The sequence below is a fragment of the Phyllobates terribilis genome, unplaced genomic scaffold (genome assembly GCF_046119375.1).
Source record: "Phyllobates terribilis strain yellow unplaced genomic scaffold, ASM4611937v1 Scaffold_12__6_contigs__length_324123572, whole genome shotgun sequence".
NCBI lineage: Eukaryota > Metazoa > Chordata > Amphibia > Anura > Dendrobatidae > Phyllobates > Phyllobates terribilis.
In genome coordinates, this window is record NW_027362772.1 from 5,913,233 (window position 1) to 5,936,357 (window position 23,125).

Below are 23,125 nucleotides of genomic sequence, written 5' to 3' on the forward strand. Positions count from 1 at the left end.
CCTTCATTGACGCCACCTCCTGATGAAGGCAGCCGTGCCGAAACGCGCATCAGGGTGAGCGCAATTGAGGAGCGTGTTCACATCCACTGTGGCTGTAAGTATTCTATAGGGTTCATGCTACACTCTTTTTGCTGCCGTTCTTTAATCTTTTTTCCTACTTAGGTGCATTTTCTAGGCTTTAATATGTATTAGCATATACTTTTACCCTGTAGCCTAAGAGGTCAGGGCACTGATACCACTTATAAAGATCTGCTGTCCCCGATATGAGCTATCTATATTAGTACCTATATATAGACAGCGGTGTGACTAACCTCTCATATAGCAACTACTTCTGACCTACCTCACAAGCACCTGCACTTTTATTGAATGCTTCTCTGCATTTTAACAATATATTCTTATTTTTTGGCAGCCCAATTATGTATTTACATCAGAAAAGAATCATGTTAATTTGTCTCATGCTCATTAGTGCTCCTCCATTGTTTTACTATTAACTGTCTCTGTTTCTGCGATTCATATTTTTTTCTGTATAAATTATAATTAATAACATTTTGTAATTTTTTCACTATTATATGGGACTCTGACTTGAAGTTTTTTCCTCTTGTTTCTTATGTATGGAGGAGCATGTGGGGCCCATTATACTGTATACTGGTTGGCCCACGACTTTGTCAAAGTTTTCATGTTGTGAGTTTTACATTCCTGATGTAGAATCAGTCTGGGTAAATGTACATGGACATGACAATAATGGAAAACTGCTAACTGGACTTTGCTACAAGTCTCCTAATATAGCTGAACACGTAGAGGATGAAATGCTGCAACAAATTAAAAAGGCAACAAAAACAAGTCATGGTGAAAAGTGTTGGATCCCTTGAAATTGTTCCAGAAAATGAAGTAATTCTCCCAGAAAATTATTGCAATTACATGTTTTGTTATACACGTTTATTTCCTTTGCGTGTATTGGAACAACACAAGAAAACAGAGAGAAAAAGGCAAATTGAACATAATTTCACACAAAATAGGCCGGACAAAATTGTAGGTAAACAACTTTGTTTCAAGTATGTGACGCTTGTTCAAACGTAATTGTGGCAAGTAACAGGTGTGGGCAATATGAAAATCACAACTAAAACTAGATAAAAAAGGGAGAAGTTGATTCAATCTTTGCATTGTGTGCATATGTGTGCCACACTAAGCATGGAGAAAACAGAAAAAGGAGAAGAGAACTGTCTGAGGATTTGAGAACCCAAATTGTTGAAAAATATCAACAATTTCAAGGTTATAAGTCCATCTTTAGGGATAAGCATGTTCCTTTGTCCAAGGTACGCAGCATAATCAATAAATTTACAACCCATACAGTCAGATATGGTGGAGGTTCAAAGGTGTTTTGGGGTTGATTCTCTGCCTCTGGCACTAGGTGCCTTGACTGTGTGCAAGACATCATGAAATCTGAAGATTAGCAAAGGATCTTGGGTCACAATGTAGTGCCTAGTGTCAGAAAGCTGGATTTGCGTCCTAGGTCATGGGTCTTCCAGCATGACAATGACCCCAAACATACTTCAAGAAGCACCCAGAAAATGGATGGAAACAAAGTGCTGGAGAGTTCTGACCAGCAAGGAGTCTGGATCTAAATCCCATTGAACACCTGTGGAGAGATCTTAAAATTGCTGTATGGAGACAAATATTACAGTTTGAGAGTCCTCAGTTTTTGATACCATCTTTTCAGTTAGCCATTAGTCAGTAAGCTTTCGAGACTACTCAGGTCTCTTCATCAGACATAGTATAACACAAAATCTGAAGAGTCACATATTTATACACAACATGGCACAGGAATAATGCAATAGATGAGACAAGTGATGTGAAGCAGAAATATCAGTTTTGGAAAGGGAGAAGAAGTTGTGGCCGTAAAAATAAGTGGCCACAAGTAGATCTATTCTTTTTGTCTTTTTTTGTGTGGCGATGAGAATTCATCCTTGTTCTAAGTTTTTGCCTTGTCTCCCCTACATACAGACCCCCAGTTGGACATTTGGTACATATAATTAAGTACATTAGATGTGATGCAGCTGAAAGTATCTGGGATCTTGTGGTCCTGATGTGAGTTGGGAATCTTTATCTTGTCCGTGGTCATTATAAATGGACAGGTTTTACATATACAGTGGATGAGGATGAATTTTGTAAGTTTCACCACAAAGGTGAAACTATCCTCCCGGTTAGTTTGCTTTCCCTCCCAGTACCTTTTCATTCTAACAATGATAGGTTTTTGAGAGATTATACTTGTTCCTTCTATTTTTTGTTCTCCTTAGCTTGACTTCTTCGCCCTATATGAATGTGTTTTTGTTTCTCATTCAGGGTTTTCGTATTTTACTTCATACTTTTCTTTCCCCTTGTTGACAGTGTGTTGCAGCCTCCCCTCTGGTTCCTCAGGAGGTACGAGAAACTCCTCAACGGCTTATTAAGGAGTTAGGTCAGTGGTGGTGTTTTTAGTTGTGCAGCTAGGGCCTTTCTTGTCTGTACAGAGACTAGTTGGGTGTAGTTGTGGCATTCTCCCCTGTGTGGGTTCTCCGGTGGTTATCAAGATTCGCTTTCTGGTTAAAACATTTCCCACATTTTGAACAAGAAAAAGGCTTCTTCCCTGTGTGAATTCTCTGATGTTTATTAAGATCTGATTTCTGTACAAAACATTTCCCACAATCTGAACATGAAAATGGCTTCTCCCTTGTGTGAGTTTTGTGATGTTTTATAAGAGTAGACTGCGCTGTAAAACATTTCCCACATTCTGAACATGAAAATGGCTTCTCTCCTGTGTGAGTTCTCTGATGGTTGATAAGAGTTGATTTCTCTGCAAAACATTTTCCACATTCTGGACATGAAAAAGGCTTCTCCCCTGTGTGAGTTCTCTGATGTGTGATAAGCTTTGATTTCTTTACAAAACATTTCCCACATTCTGAACATGAAAATGGCTTCTCCCCTGTGTGAGTTTTGTGATGTTTTATAAGAGTAGACTGCGCTGTAAAACATTTCCCACATTCTGAACATGAAAATGGCTTCTCTCCTGTGTGAGTTCTCTGATGACTGGTAAGAGTTGATTTCTCTGCAAAACATTTTCCACATTCTGAACATGAAAAAGGCTTCTCCCCTGTGTGAGTTCTCTGATGTTTGATAAGCTTTGATTTCTTTGCAAAACATTTCCCACATTCTGAACAAGAAAATGGCTTGTCCCCTGTGTGAGTTCTCTGATGTGCAATAAGAGCTGACTTCTCTGTAAAATATTTCACACATTCTGAAGAAAATGGCTTCTCCCCTGTGTGAGTTCTCTGATGTGTGATAAGAGATGATTTCTCTGTAAAATATTTCACACATTCTGAACAAAAAAAAGGCTTCTCACCTGTGTGAGTTCTCTGATGTTTGATAAGAGTTGATTTCTCTGTAAAACATTTCCCACATTCTGAACATGAAAAAGGCTTCTCCCCTGTGTGAGTTTTGTGATGCTTGATAAGATTTGATTTCTTTGCAAAACACTTCCCACATTCTGAACAAGAAAATGGCTTCTCCCCTGTGTGAGTTCTCTGATGTATATTAAGATGTGATTTCTGTGCAAAACATTTCCCACAATCTGAACATGAAAATGGCTTCTCCCCTGTGTGAGTTTTGTGATGCTTGATAAGATTTGATTTCTCTGTAAAACATTTCCCACATTCTGAACATGAAAATGGCTTCTCCCCTGTGTGAGTTCTCTGGTGCTCAAGAAAACTAGATTTCCGGTTAAAACATTTCCCACAATCTGAACATGAAAATGGCTTCTCCCCTGTGTGAGTTTTGTGATGCTTGATAAGAGTTGATTTCTCTGTAAAACATTTCACACATTCTGAACAGGAAAATGGCTTCTCTCCTGTGTGAGTTCTCTCATGCCTAACAAGATTTGATTTCTGATTAAAACATCTCCCACACTTGGAGCAAGAAAATCTATTCTTCACTGTGTGAATTTTTTGATGTTTGAGAAAAGACTTTTTGAGAGGAAAACTATTTCTATATTCTGAACGTGAAAATGGCTTCTTTGCTTTAGGAGCAGTTTGTTTTTTAATGCTTATTTTGTGAGTTTGATTTCCCTCAGTAGTCGGTAATGAATCAGAAGACAGGACTTGTTTCATAGGATCAGATGACAGATCTTTGCTGTGAAGGGATGATGGTAGATCTGGAGTAATGGCATTCACTTCAATTGTATCCTGTGGGATCTCAAGATCATCTGATATAAAAATCTCCTGTCCCTCTGATCTCCTGGTACAGTCATCTGCCAAGAATAAAACCAATTATTATTTTTTAATAAAAAATCCTTGAATTTTATATTTTTGAACATTTCTACTTAAACTGTCTGTAAATAAAGGCAAGTTATATAAAAAAAAAAAAATTCATTTATTCACCAGGACAATGACCATCTAATAGAAAACCTCATAGGATGAACCAGTGGAGCGTGGTGTTCAACTGTTTGTTCATTCTGCCTCCCAAATATGGAGTAAAAGGCGCAGGCTCAGTCCAGCCACTAAGATTAGGTAGCCTGGGACCAGTAGTACCATCCAGTCTGGCAGTATGGGTGTGTGTGCTGTCCAGCTGGAGTAACCTACTCCCTGCTTCAGCCATTTGGAAAGCACCGCACCCTACTAAAGCTGGAAGCATATTGCCGGAAGCTGCCAGATCCAGCCTTGTTCTCCTCTGGTTCAGTCCTCTGTGATCAGCTCCCGGCTTGTGTATTTGCTTCCGGTTGTGACCTCGGCCCGTTTACTGACTACTCGTGTCTTCTGATTTTGTATTTTCTCTGCCCTCCTGGTTCTGATCCGGCTACCTGACTATTCTTATTCCCATCTCACTCCACAGAACAGCAGGTAACACTATGGCCCAAGCCTAGGGGTCTCTGTGTAAGTCCAGATCCATGTAGAGGGGTTAAAGGGTGATGAGCAAAGTCATTTGTGAAATCTGTAAAGAGGGTAGATAGTGACAAGCCTGTTTGTGGTGGCCATCTTTTGAGCTGCCAGGTGACCATGAACAGTGCCCCCAATACATTGCGTCTGCGAACTATTCCAGTTAAGATCTGCATTCAAATAGCTAAATGGCGCTCCTTCCCTTCTTACCCTGCCATGTGCCCAGACAGTAGTGTACAACCGTATATAGGGGATTGTCAGATTCAAGAGAAGTTGGAAAATAATTTGTAAGGTCCATTTGTTTCCTATTATCCTTTGTGAAGAATTCCAGAATTATCACCACATAAAGTGACGCGGGAAGGGGTTAAATCAGAGGATTACTGAAGTCAAAAACTGTGAGTATAGACAATAAAACATCTACTGAAATGATCAAACTCAACAGTCTTCATCAGAGAAAAATGAGTAACTAGTGGTGAAACCTCTCTGGGGTAATTAGAGTCTGGGGCTCGGTGGCTCTTCATCATCTAAACTATCGTAAGGGACAATATTTTCTGTCACATGAGTGTCAAGAAGAAATATTAGACATTTAAAGTGAAGTTTTTTACAATACTGCAGAGCTGAGGGGTCTTAAATTTAGATCTCGGGCATTTGGAAGAGGCAATGGAGATCTTTTTGAAAGACTACCAGGGAGTTACAGAGACACATAAGTGAGGCCGGCCGATTCCACCACAATCAAACTATCATACAGAATGAACTTGTAAAAAAAGAAAGAATATATAAACATGTAACATCCCCAACAACAACGTATGTATGAAGGGAAAAATCCAACACTAAACCGGAGTCGCACTCATTTATGGTGGACCATTGGAGGTATGATGAATCCTGACCAGAAGAGTAGAGAAAGTATTAGTGCCCCCATGTCAGGAGAGATTGTGCAGGAATCTGAATTCTTTAGGATTGAAAACATAATGGAATTTATGACGTGGAGTGAATCCATGAAACCAGGGCTCGAGCCATGCCACCACATCTCCTGCAGGCGTGAATAGATGTGTATTACAGCCATCAGCCACGCACAGCTTAGAGATACAGTTAGGTCCATATATATTTGGACAGGGACAACATTTTTCTAATTTTGGTTCTAGACATTACCACAATGAATTTTAAACAAAACAATTCAAATGCAGTTGAAGTTCAGACTTTCAGCTTTCATTTGAGGTTATCCACATTAAAATTGGATGAAGGGTTTAGGAGTTTCAGCTCCTTAACATGTGCCACTCTGTTTTTAAAGGGACCAAAAGTAATTGGACAGATTAAATAATTGTAAATAAAATGTTCATTTCTAGTACTTGGTTGAAAACCCTTTGTTGTCAATGACTGCCTGAAGTCTTGAACTCATGGACATCACTAGACGCTGTGTTTCCTTCTTTTGATGCTCTGCCAGGCCTTCACTGCGGTGGTTTTCAGTTGCTGTTTGTTTGTGGGCCTTTCTGTCTGAAGTTTAGTCTTTAACAAGTGAAATGCATGCTCAATTGGGTTGAGATCAGGTGACTGACTTGGCCATTCAAGAATATTCCACTTCTTTGCTTTAATAAACTCCTGGGTTGCTTTGGCTTTGTTTTGGGTCATTGTCCATCTGTAGTATGAAACGACGACCAATCAGTTTGGCTGCATTTGGCTGGATCTGAGCACACAGTATGGCTCTGAATACATAAGGAATTCATTCGGCTGCTTCTGTCCTGTGTCAGATCATCAATAAACACTAGTGACCCAGTGCCACTGGCAGCCATGCATGCCCGTGCCATCACACTGCCTCCGCCGTGTTTTACAGATGATGTGGTATGCTTTGGATCATGAGCTGTACCACGCCTTCGCCATACTTTTCTCTTTCCATCATTCAGGTAGAGGTTGATCTTGGTTTCATCTGTCCATAGAATGTTCTTCCAGAACTGTGCTGGCTTTTTTTTTCATGTTTTTAAGCAAAGTCCAGTCTAGGCTTTTTATTCTTGATGCTTATGAGTGGCTTGCACCGTGCAGTGAACCCTCTGTAGTTACTTTCATGAAGTCTTCTCTTTATGGTAGATTTGGATATTGATATGCCTACCTCCTGGAGAGTGTTGTTCACTTGGTTGGCTGTTGTGAAGGGGTTTCTCTTCACCATGGAGATTATTCTGCGATCATCCACCACTGTTGTCTTCCGTGGGCGCCCAGGTCTTTTTACATTGATGAGTTCACCGGTGCTTTCTTTCTTTCTCATGATGTACCAAACTATAGATTTTGCCACTCCTAATATTGTAGCAATTTCTCGGATGGTTTTTTTCTGTTTTTGCAGCTTAAGGATGGCTTGTTTCACCAGCATGGAGAGCTCTTTTGACCGCATGTTTACTTCACAGCAAAACCTTCCAAATGCAAGCACCACACCTCAAATCAACTCCAGGCCTTTTATCTGCTTAATTGAGAATGACATAACGAAGGGATTGCCCACACCTGTCCATGAAATAGCCTTGGAGTCAATTGTCCAATTACTTTTGGTCCCTTTAAAAACAGGGTGGCACATGTTAAGGAGCTGAAACTCCTAAACCCTTCATCCAATTTTAATGTGGATACCCTCAAGCTGAAAGTCTGAACTTCAACTGCATCTGAATTGTTTTGTTTAAAATTCATTGTGGTAATGTCTAGAACCAAAATTAGAAAAATGTTGTCTCTGTCCAAATATATATGGACCTAACTGTATATCATGGCACAGGTGTAATGTTTTTTATGTAGTTTATCAAAATCCTGTTTGAAGTTAGTTGGTTTAAAAAGAAATTGAAAAGTCGGGATAAAGGGAAACTCTGTTGTTATTGTACAGAAATTCACACTTGTCCCTCACTGGACATTTAATGTTATCGATCAAAAAAGCAAACTTTGGCCAGAAAGACTGGACCTGGTCTTGTAGGCACCATACGAGCACATTCAGCAGCACAGAAGGGATAGAAGGTAGATTCATCCAATAAGATATCAGGGATCTAGGAAGCCAACAGCATCATTACCCTCCGCTTTCTCTTACAGTCCCATCATAATTTTTCTTCAAGTGATTTTCTCACTTGTCAGCACTTTCTACGTACGCTGTCATTTGGCTTTGTAGTTTACAGACTTGGGCAGGTAACGGTCAGCGTCTACTAATCCCAGGGGGTAGGTAGATCCTCCAGGTTGTAAGTTCTATAGAAAAGGGCTTTCACAATTACACAAAGTAAATTGAATATTTTCGGAAGGAGGAGAATGTTGTGGTCTAGCAGCAAAATGGTGATCACACGATTGTGATATGGCCGGACTACACCACCGATAAAGCATCCACAGCCGGTGACTGAGAAGAATCTGTGACTTCTCTGCATTTAGTGGTTACTACTCACCTGGGTAGTCATATGTAGGAATCTCCTCCTTACACCGCTCATCACCCCTCACATATGTCTCTGTAGTATTAATATGAGTCAGATCTTCACCCTGAAACAAATATTATAAAAGTCAAAGACAGATGGAGAAGTCACATGTGTGATCAGCTCTAATCCTGCCATCTCCACCGTTCTCATTATACAAGTATAAAACATATAATACTGGTGGATGAAACAAGACTGAGCACAAGACCCTCACAGCCGTCTACACATCATAGGGGAGATCTCATGACACCTTCTCTCCATCTACCTGATGATCCTGAGGAACATTGGGATCTTCTTGTTTACAGTCCTGTGGAAGAAGAGGACGGGGACATCTCTCTGGTGTCCTCTTACTGGATAGATCTGGAGGAAACACATACAGGGACTGAATTCATTCTTTCCATACAGATACTTATAGGCTGTGTGTATTTAGTCCTATTACCTGGTGATGCGAGGGGTTGGGGAACCTCCATCATGATGTCCTTGTACAGATCTTTGTGTCCTTCTAAATACTCCCACTCCTCCATGGAGAAATAGATGGCGACATCCTGACACCTTATAGGAACCTGACACATACAATGATACCGTCATCCCCCGATCCCTTCATAGTATTACTGTATAATGTCCCAGCATTCCCAGCAGCGTCACCTCTCCAGTCAGCAGCTCAATCATCTTGTAGGCGAGTTCTAGGATCTGGTCATTGATGTCCTCATGTATCAGGGGGCGAGGTGGAGACCCCGTGATTAATCTCTGGTTATGGAGAGACACATTAATAAATCTCACTACAGACATTTCCAGAGTCCTCACCTCTCCAGTTCTGTCCATCTGTTATTCCCATAGATAAGAATGATGTAATGTGACATCATCAAAATATCTCACCTCTCCAGTAAGCCGGAAGAGGATCTCTAGGGTGAGGTGTAATATCCTCTCCACTATCTTGTCTCTGTCCATATCCATCTTTGATAGGTAAATCAGGAAAATTTTCTTATATAGAAGATCTTCACTGAGAGGATCCGGTATTGTAGAGACCTGAATTAGAAGAAGATGAGCCGATGTAACATCATAAAAATCCTGTGTAATAATGCAACTACTGAAGATAATAAGGGGAAACATACGAGGAGATTTATTATTTTAAATTTAGTTTTTTCTTTACATCTAGGAATAAAACCTTTATATTTTAGGCCACAGACAACAAGCAGTTTCTTCCTCAAAGTCTGCAGCTGAAAATGTTTCTCATAGACTCACCTTCCATAACGCTAATTCTCGTCTCATTTTCCGTCACTGGAATTGGCATTAGCAATAATGCAGGAGATATTTATTTCACGTGACATGAGAAATAACTACTTCATGATGAGGAAACATCTACTACGGATCTAAAACCATATTTGGAGACAGTCCGTCACTGACTACATCTCCACTGGCCGTCTGTATGAATGTTTCCAGTCTTCCCCGAACTGTAATCTTCTATCAAGTTACATCTCATGTCTGATTCACACACAGAAGTTTGAGGCTTTTATAAAAGCGGTTTTGTTTGCACAAATGCCGCGGACAGAAATTATTTGATACTAAAGTCTACATGTACAGTGTATTATGGGTTTTATTTCTAGCCTTAGGCTTTCCTATATTACAAGAAAAAAAACCATAAAAAAGCAGATATTAAAAGGTTTCAAAAGAAAATTTGCTCCAACAATTCTTGTAAAAAGAAAAAACATGCAAAAAGCAGAAGACACATTTTGTAATTTTTTAACATGTTATGAACTCTTTTGGGCACCAGAACATAGATGTACACCTCAGGGATGGCACAGGTGCGGCAGCAACAAAATCCCTGGCAGTTTAACCACTTGCTCCTGCAAAAAGCAAACATGGCATCTAAGAAGGTGTGACAGAGTTCAGCTGAATGCCCTCCTCCCCCAAGTACTGGGCCTGTAATGTACAAAAGTCTATTAGGCCGGGCCAGAGGCAGAGTTCCATAACTTACTTTTTAACGCCTCCATAAACATTAGACTAAAGTTACATGGAAGTACTGATTTTGGTCGACTATATAATGTATTTGGGGACCTCCCTACAGATGCAGTCAGACATACAAACCACAGGAAAGCTGGAATATTTGTGTATGGGGGAGTCTGGAGGGATAGCCGTCTGCCAAATGATCGTTCAGCCAACACTTATCTCATGTGTATGGGGCAGTTAGTATTACACTGACAGGCAGTGATAATACACGGCACTACAGTAGTACAGTGCATCACATGAGCAATCAAAGGCTTCTGTGTTGTATGATCGCACTAATGAGAGTTATTTTAAAAAGTTTATAAAAAAGGTTTAAAAAAAAGTTTTAAAGTGAAAATATCACAGTTTTAGCAAAAATAAATATTTGTCACTATAAGGAAAACATGCATATAATGAGAAAATGGAGAGGGAGGTCGGCTCACTGTTTATTTAATGCACCTTGTCTGAAGAACACCGCATGGAGTCACCCTGGTCAGGGACTGTGAAGACCCAGGGTCTTCTGTTGGTGTAACGCTACTAAAACAACACAGGGTGAGGGTAAAACAGCATGGTAATACTTTATTGAACCACAAATAAGACATTAAACATACAGAACAGTCCCAGCAAATACCCAAGATGGTACAACATTACACAGTCTCACCCTTCCTTCTCCGCCAGCCTGGGATAGAACAGCTGCGACTTTAGAGACTTCCAGTGCTGACTACCTCAACCAGTGGCCCTCCGCTTCAGGTGGGCTCCCACAGAGAGAAGGTAGCGGCAAGTTTAGGAAGTCAACAGTCCATTGAGGTACAAGACCAGGAGACCCGATGGTCCCATCCTGGCCTCTCCGAGAGTTTTCATGGGACCAGACGACCGGTGGGTCCCTCTTGGCAACTCCAAATGTCTCCATGGGTTCTAGGTGACTGGTGGGTCCCTCCTAGCAACACCAAAACAGCATATCCATGGGGCCAAGTGACTTTTTCGTCCTCTCCCGGACTTCCCAAAAGTATCCATGGTCTCTCTGATGGTTAATGGAGCAGATCTGAAACTTTCCAGTGAGGGCTGATACCCTTAGATTAGAAACATGTAGAATACAAATCTGTGTCTCTTTAGATGCCATGCAATCCATCTACTTTGCTGAAGGATGTCTCCCATTCTCCTTCCAAAGTCCTTCTGATGTTCCGTGATTCTCTGTCCCAAATTTCATTCTGTCTACAGCACTACAGACATCCCTGTTTATATTTACATCTATGTGAGGTCATAAAGCCCAGGTAAAAGAGGTAAAGGTGCAGGGATCACTTATCATTGTTTGAGCTAATCTACTTACACAGTTGGTATCACAGGGGCTGTTGTAAATAAACTTTCTGCTGACTTAGTGCAATTTGTCATTATCACAGTAAACATGATTGTTTCCAAACGAACAGAATTCAGCATTCAGGGTTATACAAATACTATGACCTTTTTGATCAGCAAGAGAAATACAGTCCCTGACGAAGCTACTGTAGTAGCGATACACGTAGGTATCTATGCCCTACGTGTATCACTACTACAGTAGCTTCATCAGGGGTCGTATGTTTTTTAACCACTTGTGTGTCCCTACATGAAATAAAGTTGCTATTTTATTTATTATTTGTAGTAATTCTTATTATTTTTGGATGTGCATTATCTCACTGTGCAAGCTTTTCTCTACCTACTTCTTTATGTGCTTTGTTGCACAGTTACCATTGCACCCCGTATCATATTTCAGTGATTTAGATTGTGTGGTGCCGACTGCCAAATATCTTAATAGATTAATGTCTTCTAATACATTTTTTTTAGGGGCCCTGACGTGCATCCCACGTATTGTAGTTAACTCTCTATACACTCTATTAAATAAATGACCCCCTATAGTGTTACAATTGATGAAATTGTGTACTGAAAATTGCTGTACCGTTAGGTTTTCTTCAAATGTGTCGGTTTTATTAACATAGTTGCATGCTTTACAGGGTGTATGTCCACATTTAAAAAAACCTTATAGGATAACCAAGTTACATTGCGTTTGATATTTGTTTCTTGCTTATTCCGCCTAGTGTAGAAGCCTTTTTGGATCCAAAACTCAAACAAAATATGCAAAAGAATTTACAAAGTCTGGAGGATGCCATCTCAGACAGCATAAAAACTACGTTTGAGAGAGATATCAAAGACTACGAGTCAAATTCAATTTACACATGGAAATGAAACAAACCAGGATCTACTGTTCAGAAATACAGGTCACACAATAAATTCAAAGGAAATAGAGGAGAGCGGAGGTCAGCTTCACAAATCCTAATGTGTCCATGGGTTCCTCTAATTATAATTCTCTGAGGACTTATCTGATGCATCAGTGGGATCAACTAAAGAAAGATGTAACAAAAATAAATTCTCAAGAACGCCCCACAATCCAGCACAAAACAATGAGCGGACAGAAAGCTCAAACGTGCCCGGACATGTGCGTTCCACGCCGGAGGGCATCACGGTCTCCTACCTGCGCATGAGCATGTCCGGAAGCATGCGTTCCACGCCGGATCGCATATGGTATTGGATTGCATACCACCAACATAGAAAAATCCTATCTCTGAGATCAGCATCATGGGAGACTAAAAACAAGTACTGCACATCCTCCCATCATGTAATAGGCATGTAGATCTACTTTATCACTACAAAAAATATGGGATGGTGGCCCACAGTATATTCCTAAATGGTCAAATTTGACCTCTATTACACAATTAGAGATACACAAGGATCACCACACTTGTTAATGATGAAATAGTATAAGTGGAATATAATTGATAAGTAATAATTCTGATATAGAAGCTCAGATATCTCGGTGAAGTACAACAATATGTGAACCCCATTCACAGGAAACTGACTAGCAATGGGTAGAGCATAAAATCCAAAAATATAATCCAGAATGGGGCTGTAGTCACACAAAACAGGCATAGGAAATTTGCTCACTGAGTCCCTTAGGGGCTCGTGAATCCAGTCTAACAATCCACTCACTTTCCTTTCAGAGGATACATCTATTATGATCACCTCCTCTCACATTGGGTTTAACCACCTCAATGATACAAAAGGAGAGGTCTCCGGGTTCACCTCGATGTGCACTGTTCATGTGTCTCACTAATGGGATCTCCCGACCATGGCATATATCGCCCAAATGCTCCCCTACTCTCCTCCTAGACACCCTCTTGATCTTGTCTACATATTCTAGGGGGCAGGTGCATGTGGCCATATATACTAGTCCTGAAGTTTTACAGATGGAATAATCCCACTGGAAAAAGATTTTAGCCATGGAGGAACTTGAGAAAGATTTACATGGTCTCATCCAATTACATGTACAACATTCTCCAGATCTAAAGAAACCGTAGATTCTTCTATCTAGCCAAGTCCCCTTGGGTGCAGTTTTTTTTATAGAAACTGTGCATGGTCCCTAATTGACCAACCCTTTCTGAAAGTTATTGTGGGAGTAGATTCCACAGCACCCTCAGGTCTGGGTCGACCACAAGTATATCCCAGTGTTTTCTGAGGATATGAAAGATACAGTCACTCTGATTGTCATAAGTTTTTCTTACTCGTGTAGTCCAATCTTCTTCTTGGTCTCTTGGATTGGTATGGAGGAGTGTCTCTCTCTCCCATTTTTCTGCAAACGATGATGCGGAATCGAAAATGTACCATGAGTACCCTTTATCCCTTAATCTGGTGTTCAGGTCTATTGCCTGTATATTAAAATCTGTGACATTCGAGCAGTACCTTCTCAACCGTAAAAATTGGCCCTTGGGTTTTCCTCTTTGTATGGGGATGGGGGTGGTGGTTATCCCACTTCAATAGTTTATTAGTGCTTGAAGGTTTATGGTAGATGAGTGTCCCTAGGGTCCCATTTCAATCTTTCTTGATCAGTACATACAGGAACGTCAACTGGTAATAATTGGTGTTGGTCTGCTCCTTTAAACAAAATGTACTTTTCAGGTTATCCCCCCAGCACCCTCACTTATCTTCCCTTCTTTTGAGGCCCACAGAGTCAGACTCTACCGGCCATTCTCCCTGCGAGTGGCGGTTGTGTATCGCCCTCCGGGCCCCTCCCGTCAGTTTGTGGATCATTTTGCCACTTGGCTTCCCAACTTTCTATGCTATGACATCCCCACCCTCATCATGGGAGACTTTAACATCCCAATTGGCGATTCAGTCTCCCCATCTGCCGCTCATCTTTTATCGCTAACTTCCTCCTTCGGCCTTTCACAGCTTACTAATTCTCCTACACATGATGGAAATACTCTTGACCTGATCTTCGCCCGGCTCTGTTCAATATATGACTTTACTAACGCTCCTCTTCCGCTCTCTGATCACAACCTTCTTTCATTCTCTGTCAAGAACTGTCCCCCTGCTCAAGACACCCCCACTTTCCACACTTACAGAAATATACAATCCATTAACACCCAGAAATGTATGAAAATGTTGCAAACATCATTGGCTCCAATCTCCTCCCTCACATGTCCTGACTCTGCACTGAAGCATTATAACGAAACATTGCAATGCTCCCTGGATGAAGCTGCACCTCCTACACAGAGAACAACTCGGCGCAGATGAGGACAACCCTGGAACACGCTTCTCCAGCGGTGCTCCACGTGCGCTGAACGGCTGCGGAGAAAATCTAATCTGCCCGAAGATTTCCTCCATTATAAATTTATGCTTAAAACCTATAACTCCGGCCTTCACCTCTCCAAACAAACCTACTATAATAAACTCATCATCTCACGGTCCAATAATCCTAAACGACTCTTTGACACGTTTCACTCTCTCCTCAATCAAACAGCACAAGGCCCGACCACCGACCTCAGCGCTGACGATCTGGACAATTATTTCAAAGAAAAAATTGACCATATCAGACGGGAAATTTTCTCCCAAACCTCACATGTAATGCATGCTCCTCCCTCCCACACTGCATCTTGCTCATTTTCTGACTTCGAACCAGTCACGGAAGAAGAAGAAAAAAAACATCCCTGGACGAGAACTGTGATGCTAACTACAGACCTGTCTCCAATCTTCCCTTTATCTCTAAACTCCTGGAACGCCTTGTCCAGTCCCGTCTGATCCGCTATCTCTCAGATAACTCTCTTCTTGACCCTTTACAATCTGGTTTCCGCTCTTTACATTCTACTGAAACTGCCCTCACTAAAGTCTCTAATGATCTACTAACAGCCAAATCAAATGGGCACTACTCCCTGCTGATTCTCCCAGATCTCTCTGCATCATTCGACACTGAAGATCAACAGCTCGTCCTCACTATGCTAAGCACTATCGGCCTCAAGGACACCCTTCTCTCTAGGTTCTCCTCCTATCTCTCTGACCTCTCATTCACTGTGTCTTTTGCTGGCTCCTGCTCCTCTCTCCTTCCCCTTATTGTCGGGGTTCCTCAATGATCAGTCCTAGGCACCCTTCTTTTCTCCTTATACATCGCTCCTATGGGACAATCAGCAGATTCGGTTTTAAGTACCATCTCTATGCTGATGACCCAATCATACACCTCTTCTCCAAACATCACCCCTGACTTATTACAAAACACCAGTGATTGTCTTTCTGCTGTGTCTAACACTATGTCCTCCCTCTATCTAAAATTGAATTTGTCAAAAACTGAACTACTCGTATTTCCTCCCTCCACTAACCTACAGTACAGACCAAAAGTTTGGACACACCTTCTCATTTAAAGATTTTTCTGTATTTTCTTGACTATGAAAATTGTACATTCACACTGAAGGCATCAAAACTATGAATTAACACATGTGGAATTATATACTTAACAAAAAAGTGTGAAACAACTGAAAATATGTCTTATATTCTAGGTTCTTCAAAGTAGCCACCTTTGGCTTTGAGGACTGCTTTGCACACTCTTGGCATTCTCTTGATGAGCTTCAAGAGGTAGTCACCGGAAATGGTCTTCCAACAATCTTGAAGGAGTTCCCAGAGATGCTTAGCACTTGTTGGCCCTTTTGCCTTCACTCTGCGGTCCAACTCACCCCAAACCATCTCGATTGGGTTCAGGTCTGGTGACTGTGGAGGCCAGGTCATCTGGCGTAGCACCCCATCACTCTACCTCTTGGTCAAATAGCCCTTACACAGCCTGGAGGTGTGTTTGGGGTCATTGTTCTGTTGAAAAATAAACGATGGTCCAGCTAAACACAAATCGGATGGAATAGCATGAAGCTGCAAGATGCTGTGGTAGCCATGCTGGTTCAGTATGCCTTCAATTTTGAATAAATCCCCAACAGTGCCACCAGCAAAGCACCCCCACACCATCACACCTCCTCCTCCATGCTTCACAGTGGGAACCAGGCATGTAGAGTTCATCTGTTCACCTTTTCTGCATCGCACAAAGACACGGTGGTTGGAACCAAAGATCTCAAATTTGGACTCATCAGACCAAAGCACAGATTTCCACTGGTCTAATGTCCATTCCTTGTGTTCTTTAGCCCAAACAAGTCTCTTCTGCTTGTTGCCTGTTCTTAGCAGTGGTTTCCTAGCAGCTATTTTACAATGAAGGCCTGCTGCACAAAGTCTCCTCTTAACAGTTGTTGTAGAGATGTGTCAGCTGCTAGAACTCTGTGTGACATTGACCTGGTCTCTAATCTGAGCTGCTGTTAACCTTCGATTTCTGAGGCTGGTGACTCGGATAAACTTATCCTCAGAAGCAGAGGTGACTCTCGGTCTTCCTTTCCTGGGGCGGTCCTCATGTGAGCCAGTTTCTTTGCAGAACTTGATGGTTTTTGCAACCGCACTTGGGGACACTTTAAAAGTTTGCCAAATTTTTCAGACTGACTGAGCTTCATTTCTTAAAGCAATGATGGCCACTCGTTTTTCTTTACTTAGCTTTTTTCTTGCTATAATACAAATTCTAACACTCTATTCAGTAGGACTATCAGCTGTGTATCCACCAGACTTCTGCACAACACAACTGATGGTCCCAACCCCATTTATAAGGCAAGAAATCCCACTTATTAAACCTGACAGGGCACACCTGTAAAGTGAAAACCATTTCCGGTGACTACCTCTTGAAGCTCATCAAGAGAATGCCAAGAGTGTGCAAAGCAGTCATCAAAGCAAAAGGTGGCTACTTTGACGAACCTAGAATATAAGACATATTTTCAGTTGTTTCACACTTTTTTGTAAAGTATATAATTTCACATGTGTTAATTCATAGTTTTGATGAATTCAGTGTGAATGTACAATTTTCATAGTCCTGAAAATACAGAAAAATCTAAATGAGAAGGTGTGTCCAAACTTTTGGTCTGTACTGTACCTGTGCCCAATATTGCCACTTCAGTTTGTGGCTCCACCATTACTCCCCAGCAACCAGCAACAAGCCCACTGGTTTGTCTTGGGGTCATACTCAATTCAGATCTTGTCTTCACACCTCACATCAAATCACTTGCTCGCGTCATCTACACCTCAAAAACATCTCTAGAATCAGAAATTTTCTTACCTTTGACTTTGTAAAAACTCTCACTGTAGCTCTTATTCATTCTCCTCTGGACTATTGTAACTCTTTACTAATCAGTCTCCCTCTTTCTAAACTCTCCCCTCTTCAATCCATCCTGAATGCAGCAGCCAGGATCATATTCCTCACCAACCGATACACCAATGCCTCTTCCCTGTGCCAGTCATTGCACTGGTTGCCCATCCAATACAGAGTTCAATATAAACTTATCACTCTCACCCACAAAGCGCTCCATGCTTTAGCATCCCCCTACATCTCCTCCATCATCTCAGTCTACCACCCTACAAGTGCCCTCCGTTCTGCTATGAACTTTAAACTAAAATCCTCCGTAATAGGAACCTCACACTCCCGTATCCAAGATTTCTCGCGTGCTGCACCAATTCTTTGGAATGCAGTACTCAGGACAATTCGATTAATTCCCAATACCCACAGTTTTAAGCGTGCCATAAAAACCCATTTCTTTAGACTGGCCTATCACCTCAACACACTTATCTAACTGTCCCAGTTTGGCCCATATTAAAATTTTCTTCAAAATCATGCTCATACCATCCAAATGTAGCACCCCGAGGGCTCGGCTGCTACAGGGGTATTGCACCTCAAACCAGAGGTGTGATATTCTACTCCCGGGTAAGGATGGAGTGTGGACCAGGACTCGGTAGGCTGCATGCACCACACACACCCCATTTCCGAGGGACAGCTCAACGGTGCTCCCACTAGACAGAAGTGCAGGCACGACAGCATCTGTCCCTGGCTGGAGTGGGGAGGGGAAAGTACACCCAGTGGTGTAGGAGCAGATAGGGGTGGGTCTCTGGGCATAGGCAGGAGCCCATTGGTTGCTAGTCACCTGGGCTCGGGTGTTAGAAGGAGGTATAAAAGGTGGGCACCATCTTAGATCAGTGTTCAGTCCGGGGAGTGCAGTCTGAGGAGAAGACAGGAAGCAGAGCCTCTGCATGGGCTCTGCTCCGCAGGCAGGCCTTGTCAGGAGGCTGGAGCCTGAGAGAGAGAGAAAGGAGAAGGAACAGAAAGGAAAGTAAGATAGGAACTGGAACAGAGGAGGAAGGAAGCAAGGAACAGGAACACAGAGAAAGGCCCAGAGACCAGAGTGAAGAAGGAACCCTAAGAACCCACGAGATAACGGGTGAAGGGTTGGCAGAGCAGGGTACCGGAACCCAAATTGGTGGAGGCGACTAATCCTCAGCCAAAACCGGAGGTTGTGACCACATCTTGGTGCGACCCCTCACTACATCCACCAGGAAAGCATACCACATAGGGTCAGGGAAACCGGAGAGAGGTTTCGCCAACAGAAGGCCCGAGGAAGCTGGACAAAGGTGGGTCACTGGTGGGGACGGCCAGAGAAGGGAAGAGAAGGGAGCCCTGTGCCACACTCTGGAATTGCCTGGGAGTTGACCGATTCCCTCACCTGGTGGACGCAGCACGACTTGGGCAGTCATCGCCTGCAGCATTGACACGAATAACAACTGTGAGTAAAGCATTGGAAACTGCAATTACAAGTCTCTGTGTTTCATCGCCGCACCAGCACCATTAGTATTGGGACGCTCACACCATCACTACCATCATCTACTCTAGACAATGTGAACTGAGGTCTAAGATGGCAGACATACAAGAAACAGAGGCATGTTCACACTAGCAAAAAAGAAGCAAGACAAAAATATATCTCATACCCTACCATAATTATATATAAATGTAAAGCAAAATTGCATAATAAATATAGGGTACTTAGTGAAATATTTTTGATCAAAAAAAGTATACAAGCCGTCCCACCAGCGGCAAGGTGACCCTAAATTGGGACGGTACCTATACTGCCTGTATTAAAAACCTTACTGTATATCAAAGTTGAAGTAATGCATATAAAAGGGTAGACAAATAGGACCGGGTCCCAACTCCAGACCACCTAGGCCCGTGGTAAGCTACATATATACCAATCAGCTCAACAAAGGGCATGCCACACCCTTAAATTGCACAGAATGCAAACAAGTCAAAAAACCAGACAATGTGAACTGAGGTCTAAGATGGCAGACATACAAGAAACAGAGGCATGTTCACACTAGCAAAAAAGAAGCAAGACAAAAATATATCTCATACCCTACCATAATTATATATAAATGTAAAGCAAAATTGCATAATAAATATAGGGTACTTAGTGAAATATTTTTGATCAAAAAAAGTATACAAGCCGTCCCACCAGCGGCAAGGTGACCCTAAATTGGGACGGTACCTATACTGCCTGTATTAAAAACCTTACTGTATATCAAAGTTGAAGTAATGCATATAAAAGGGTAGACAAATAGGACCGGGTCCCAACTCCAGACCACCTAGGCCCGTGGTAAGCTACATATATACCAATCAGCTCAACAAAGGGCATGCCACACCCTTAAATTGCACAGAATGCAAACAAGTCAAAAAACCAGACAATGTGAACTGAGGTCTAAGATGGCAGACATACAAGAAACAGAGGCATGTTCACACTAGCAAAAAAGAAGCAAGACAAAAATATATCTCATACCCTACCATAATTATATATAAATGTAAAGCAAAATTGCATAATAAATATAGGGTACTTAGTGAAATATTTTTGATCAAAAAAAGTATACAAGCCGTCCCACCAGCGGCAAGGTGACCCTAAATTGGGACGGTACCTATACTGCCTGTATTAAAAACCTTACTGTATATCAAAGTTGAAGTAATGCATATAAAAGGGTAGACACATAGGACCGGGTCCCAACTCCAGACCACCTAGGCCCGTGGTAAGCTACATATATACCAATCAGCTCAACAAAGGGCATGCCACACCCTTAAATTGCACAGAATGCAAACAAGTCAAAAAACCAGACAATGTGAACTGAGGTCTAAGATGGCAGACATACAAGAAACAGAGGCATGTTCACACTAGCAAAAAAGAAGCAAGACAAAAATATATCTCATACCCTACCATAATTATATATAAATGTAAAGCAAAATTGCATAATAAATATAGGGTACTTAGTGAAATATTTTTGATCAAAAAAAGTATACAAGCCGTCCCACCAGCGGCAAGGTGACCCTAAATTGGGACGGTACCTATACTGCCTGTATTAAAAACCTTACTGTATATCAAAGTTGAAGTAATGCATATAAAAGGGTAGACAAATAGGACCGGGTCCCAACTCCAGACCACCTAGGCCCGTGGTAAGCTACATATATACCAATCAGCTCAACAAAGGGCATGCCACACCCTTAAATTGCACAGAATGCAAACAAGTCAAAAAACCAGACAATGTGAACTGAGGTCTAAGATGGCAGACATACAAGAAACAGAGGCATGTTCACACTAGCAAAAAAGAAGCAAGACAAAAATATATCTCATACCCTACCATAATTATATATAAATGTAAAGCAAAATTGCATAATAAATATAGGGTACTTAGTGAAATATTTTTGATCAAAAAAAGTATACAAGCCGTCCCACCAGCGGCAAGGTGACCCTAAATTGGGACGGTACCTATACTGCCTGTATTAAAAACCTTACTGTATATCAAAGTTGAAGTAATGCATATAAAAGGGTAGACAAATAGGACCGGGTCCCAACTCCAGACCACCTAGGCCCGTGGTAAGCTACATATATACCAATCAGCTCAACAAAGGGCATGCCACACCCTTAAATTGCACAGAATGCAAACAAGTCAAAAAACCAGACAATGTGAACTGAGGTCTAAGATGGCAGACATACAAGAAACAGAGGCATGTTCACACTAGCAAAAAAGAAGCAAGACAAAAATATATCTCATACCCTACCATAATTATATATAAATGTAAAGCAAAATTGCATAATAAATATAGGGTACTTAGTGAAATATTTTTGATCAAAAAAAGTATACAAGCCGTCCCACCAGCGGCAAGGTGACCCTAAATTGGGACGGTACCTATACTGCCTGTATTAAAAACCTTACTGTATATCAAAGTTGAAGTAATGCATATAAAAGGGTAGACAAATAGGACCGGGTCCCAACTCCAGACCACCTAGGCCCGTGGTAAGCTACATATATACCAATCAGCTCAACAAAGGGCATGCCACACCCTTAAATTGCACAGAATGCAAACAAGTCAAAAAACCAGACAATGTGAACTGAGGTCTAAGATGGCAGACATACAAGAAACAGAGGCATGTTCACACTAGCAAAAAAGAAGCAAGACAAAAATATATCTCATACCCTACCATAATTATATATAAATGTAAAGCAAAATTGCATAATAAATATAGGGTACTTAGTGAAATATTTTTGATCAAAAAAAGTATACAAGCCGTCCCACCAGCGGCAAGGTGACCCTAAATTGGGACGGTACCTATACTGCCTGTATTAAAAACCTTACTGTATATCAAAGTTGAAGTAATGCATATAAAAGGGTAGACAAATAGGACCGGGTCCCAACTCCAGACCACCTAGGCCCGTGGTAAGCTACATATATACCAATCAGCTCAACAAAGGGCATGCCACACCCTTAAATTGCACAGAATGCAAACAAGTCAAAAAACCAGACAATGTGAACTGAGGTCTAAGATGGCAGACATACAAGAAACAGAGGCATGTTCACACTAGCAAAAAAGAAGCAAGACAAAAATATATCTCATACCCTACCATAATTATATATAAATGTAATGCAAAATTGCATAATAAATATAGGGTACTTAGTGAAATATTTTTGATCAAAAAAAGTATACAAGCCGTCCCACCAGCGGCAAGGTGACCCTAAATTGGGACGGTACCTATACTGCCTGTATTAAAAACCTTACTGTATATCAAAGTTGAAGTAATGCATATAAAAGGGTAGACACATAGGACCGGGTCCCAACTCCAGACCACCTAGGCCCGTGGTAAGCTACATATATACCAATCAGCTCAACAAAGGGCATGCCACACCCTTAAATTGCACAGAATGCAAACAAGTCAAAAAACCAGACAATGTGAACTGAGGTCTAAGATGGCAGACATACAAGAAACAGAGGCATGTTCACACTAGCAAAAAAGAAGCAAGACAAAAATATATCTCATACCCTACCATAATTATATATAAATGTAAAGCAAAATTGCATAATAAATATAGGGTACTTAGTGAAATATTTTTGATCAAAAAAAGTATACAAGCCGTCCCACCAGCGGCAAGGTGACCCTAAATTGGGACGGTACCTATACTGCCTGTATTAAAAACCTTACTGTATATCAAAGTTGAAGTAATGCATATAAAAGGGTAGACAAATAGGACCGGGTCCCAACTCCAGACCACCTAGGCCCGTGGTAAGCTACATATATACCAATCAGCTC

General features: G+C 41.4%; 1 protein-coding gene across 1 annotated transcript in view; it reads right to left on the reverse strand.

Annotated features, from left to right (window-relative positions):
- Positions 1 to 921: 921 nt before the first annotated feature.
- Positions 922 to 23,125, reverse strand: part of LOC141171863 (uncharacterized) — a 29,752-nt gene continuing 7,548 nt past the window's right edge. Inside the window, exons 2-7 of the mRNA XM_073655492.1 lie at positions 9,194 to 9,343; positions 8,963 to 9,064; positions 8,757 to 8,880; positions 8,583 to 8,677; positions 8,294 to 8,384; positions 922 to 4,279 (exon numbers count right to left, since the gene is read on the reverse strand). Of these exons, the coding sequence (XP_073511593.1) occupies positions 2,511 to 4,279; positions 8,294 to 8,384; positions 8,583 to 8,677; positions 8,757 to 8,880; positions 8,963 to 9,064; positions 9,194 to 9,271 (2,259 nt within the window). The 5' untranslated portion in view covers positions 9,272 to 9,343 and the 3' untranslated portion in view covers positions 922 to 2,510. The remainder of the gene's footprint in view (positions 4,280 to 8,293; positions 8,385 to 8,582; positions 8,678 to 8,756; positions 8,881 to 8,962; positions 9,065 to 9,193; positions 9,344 to 23,125) is intronic.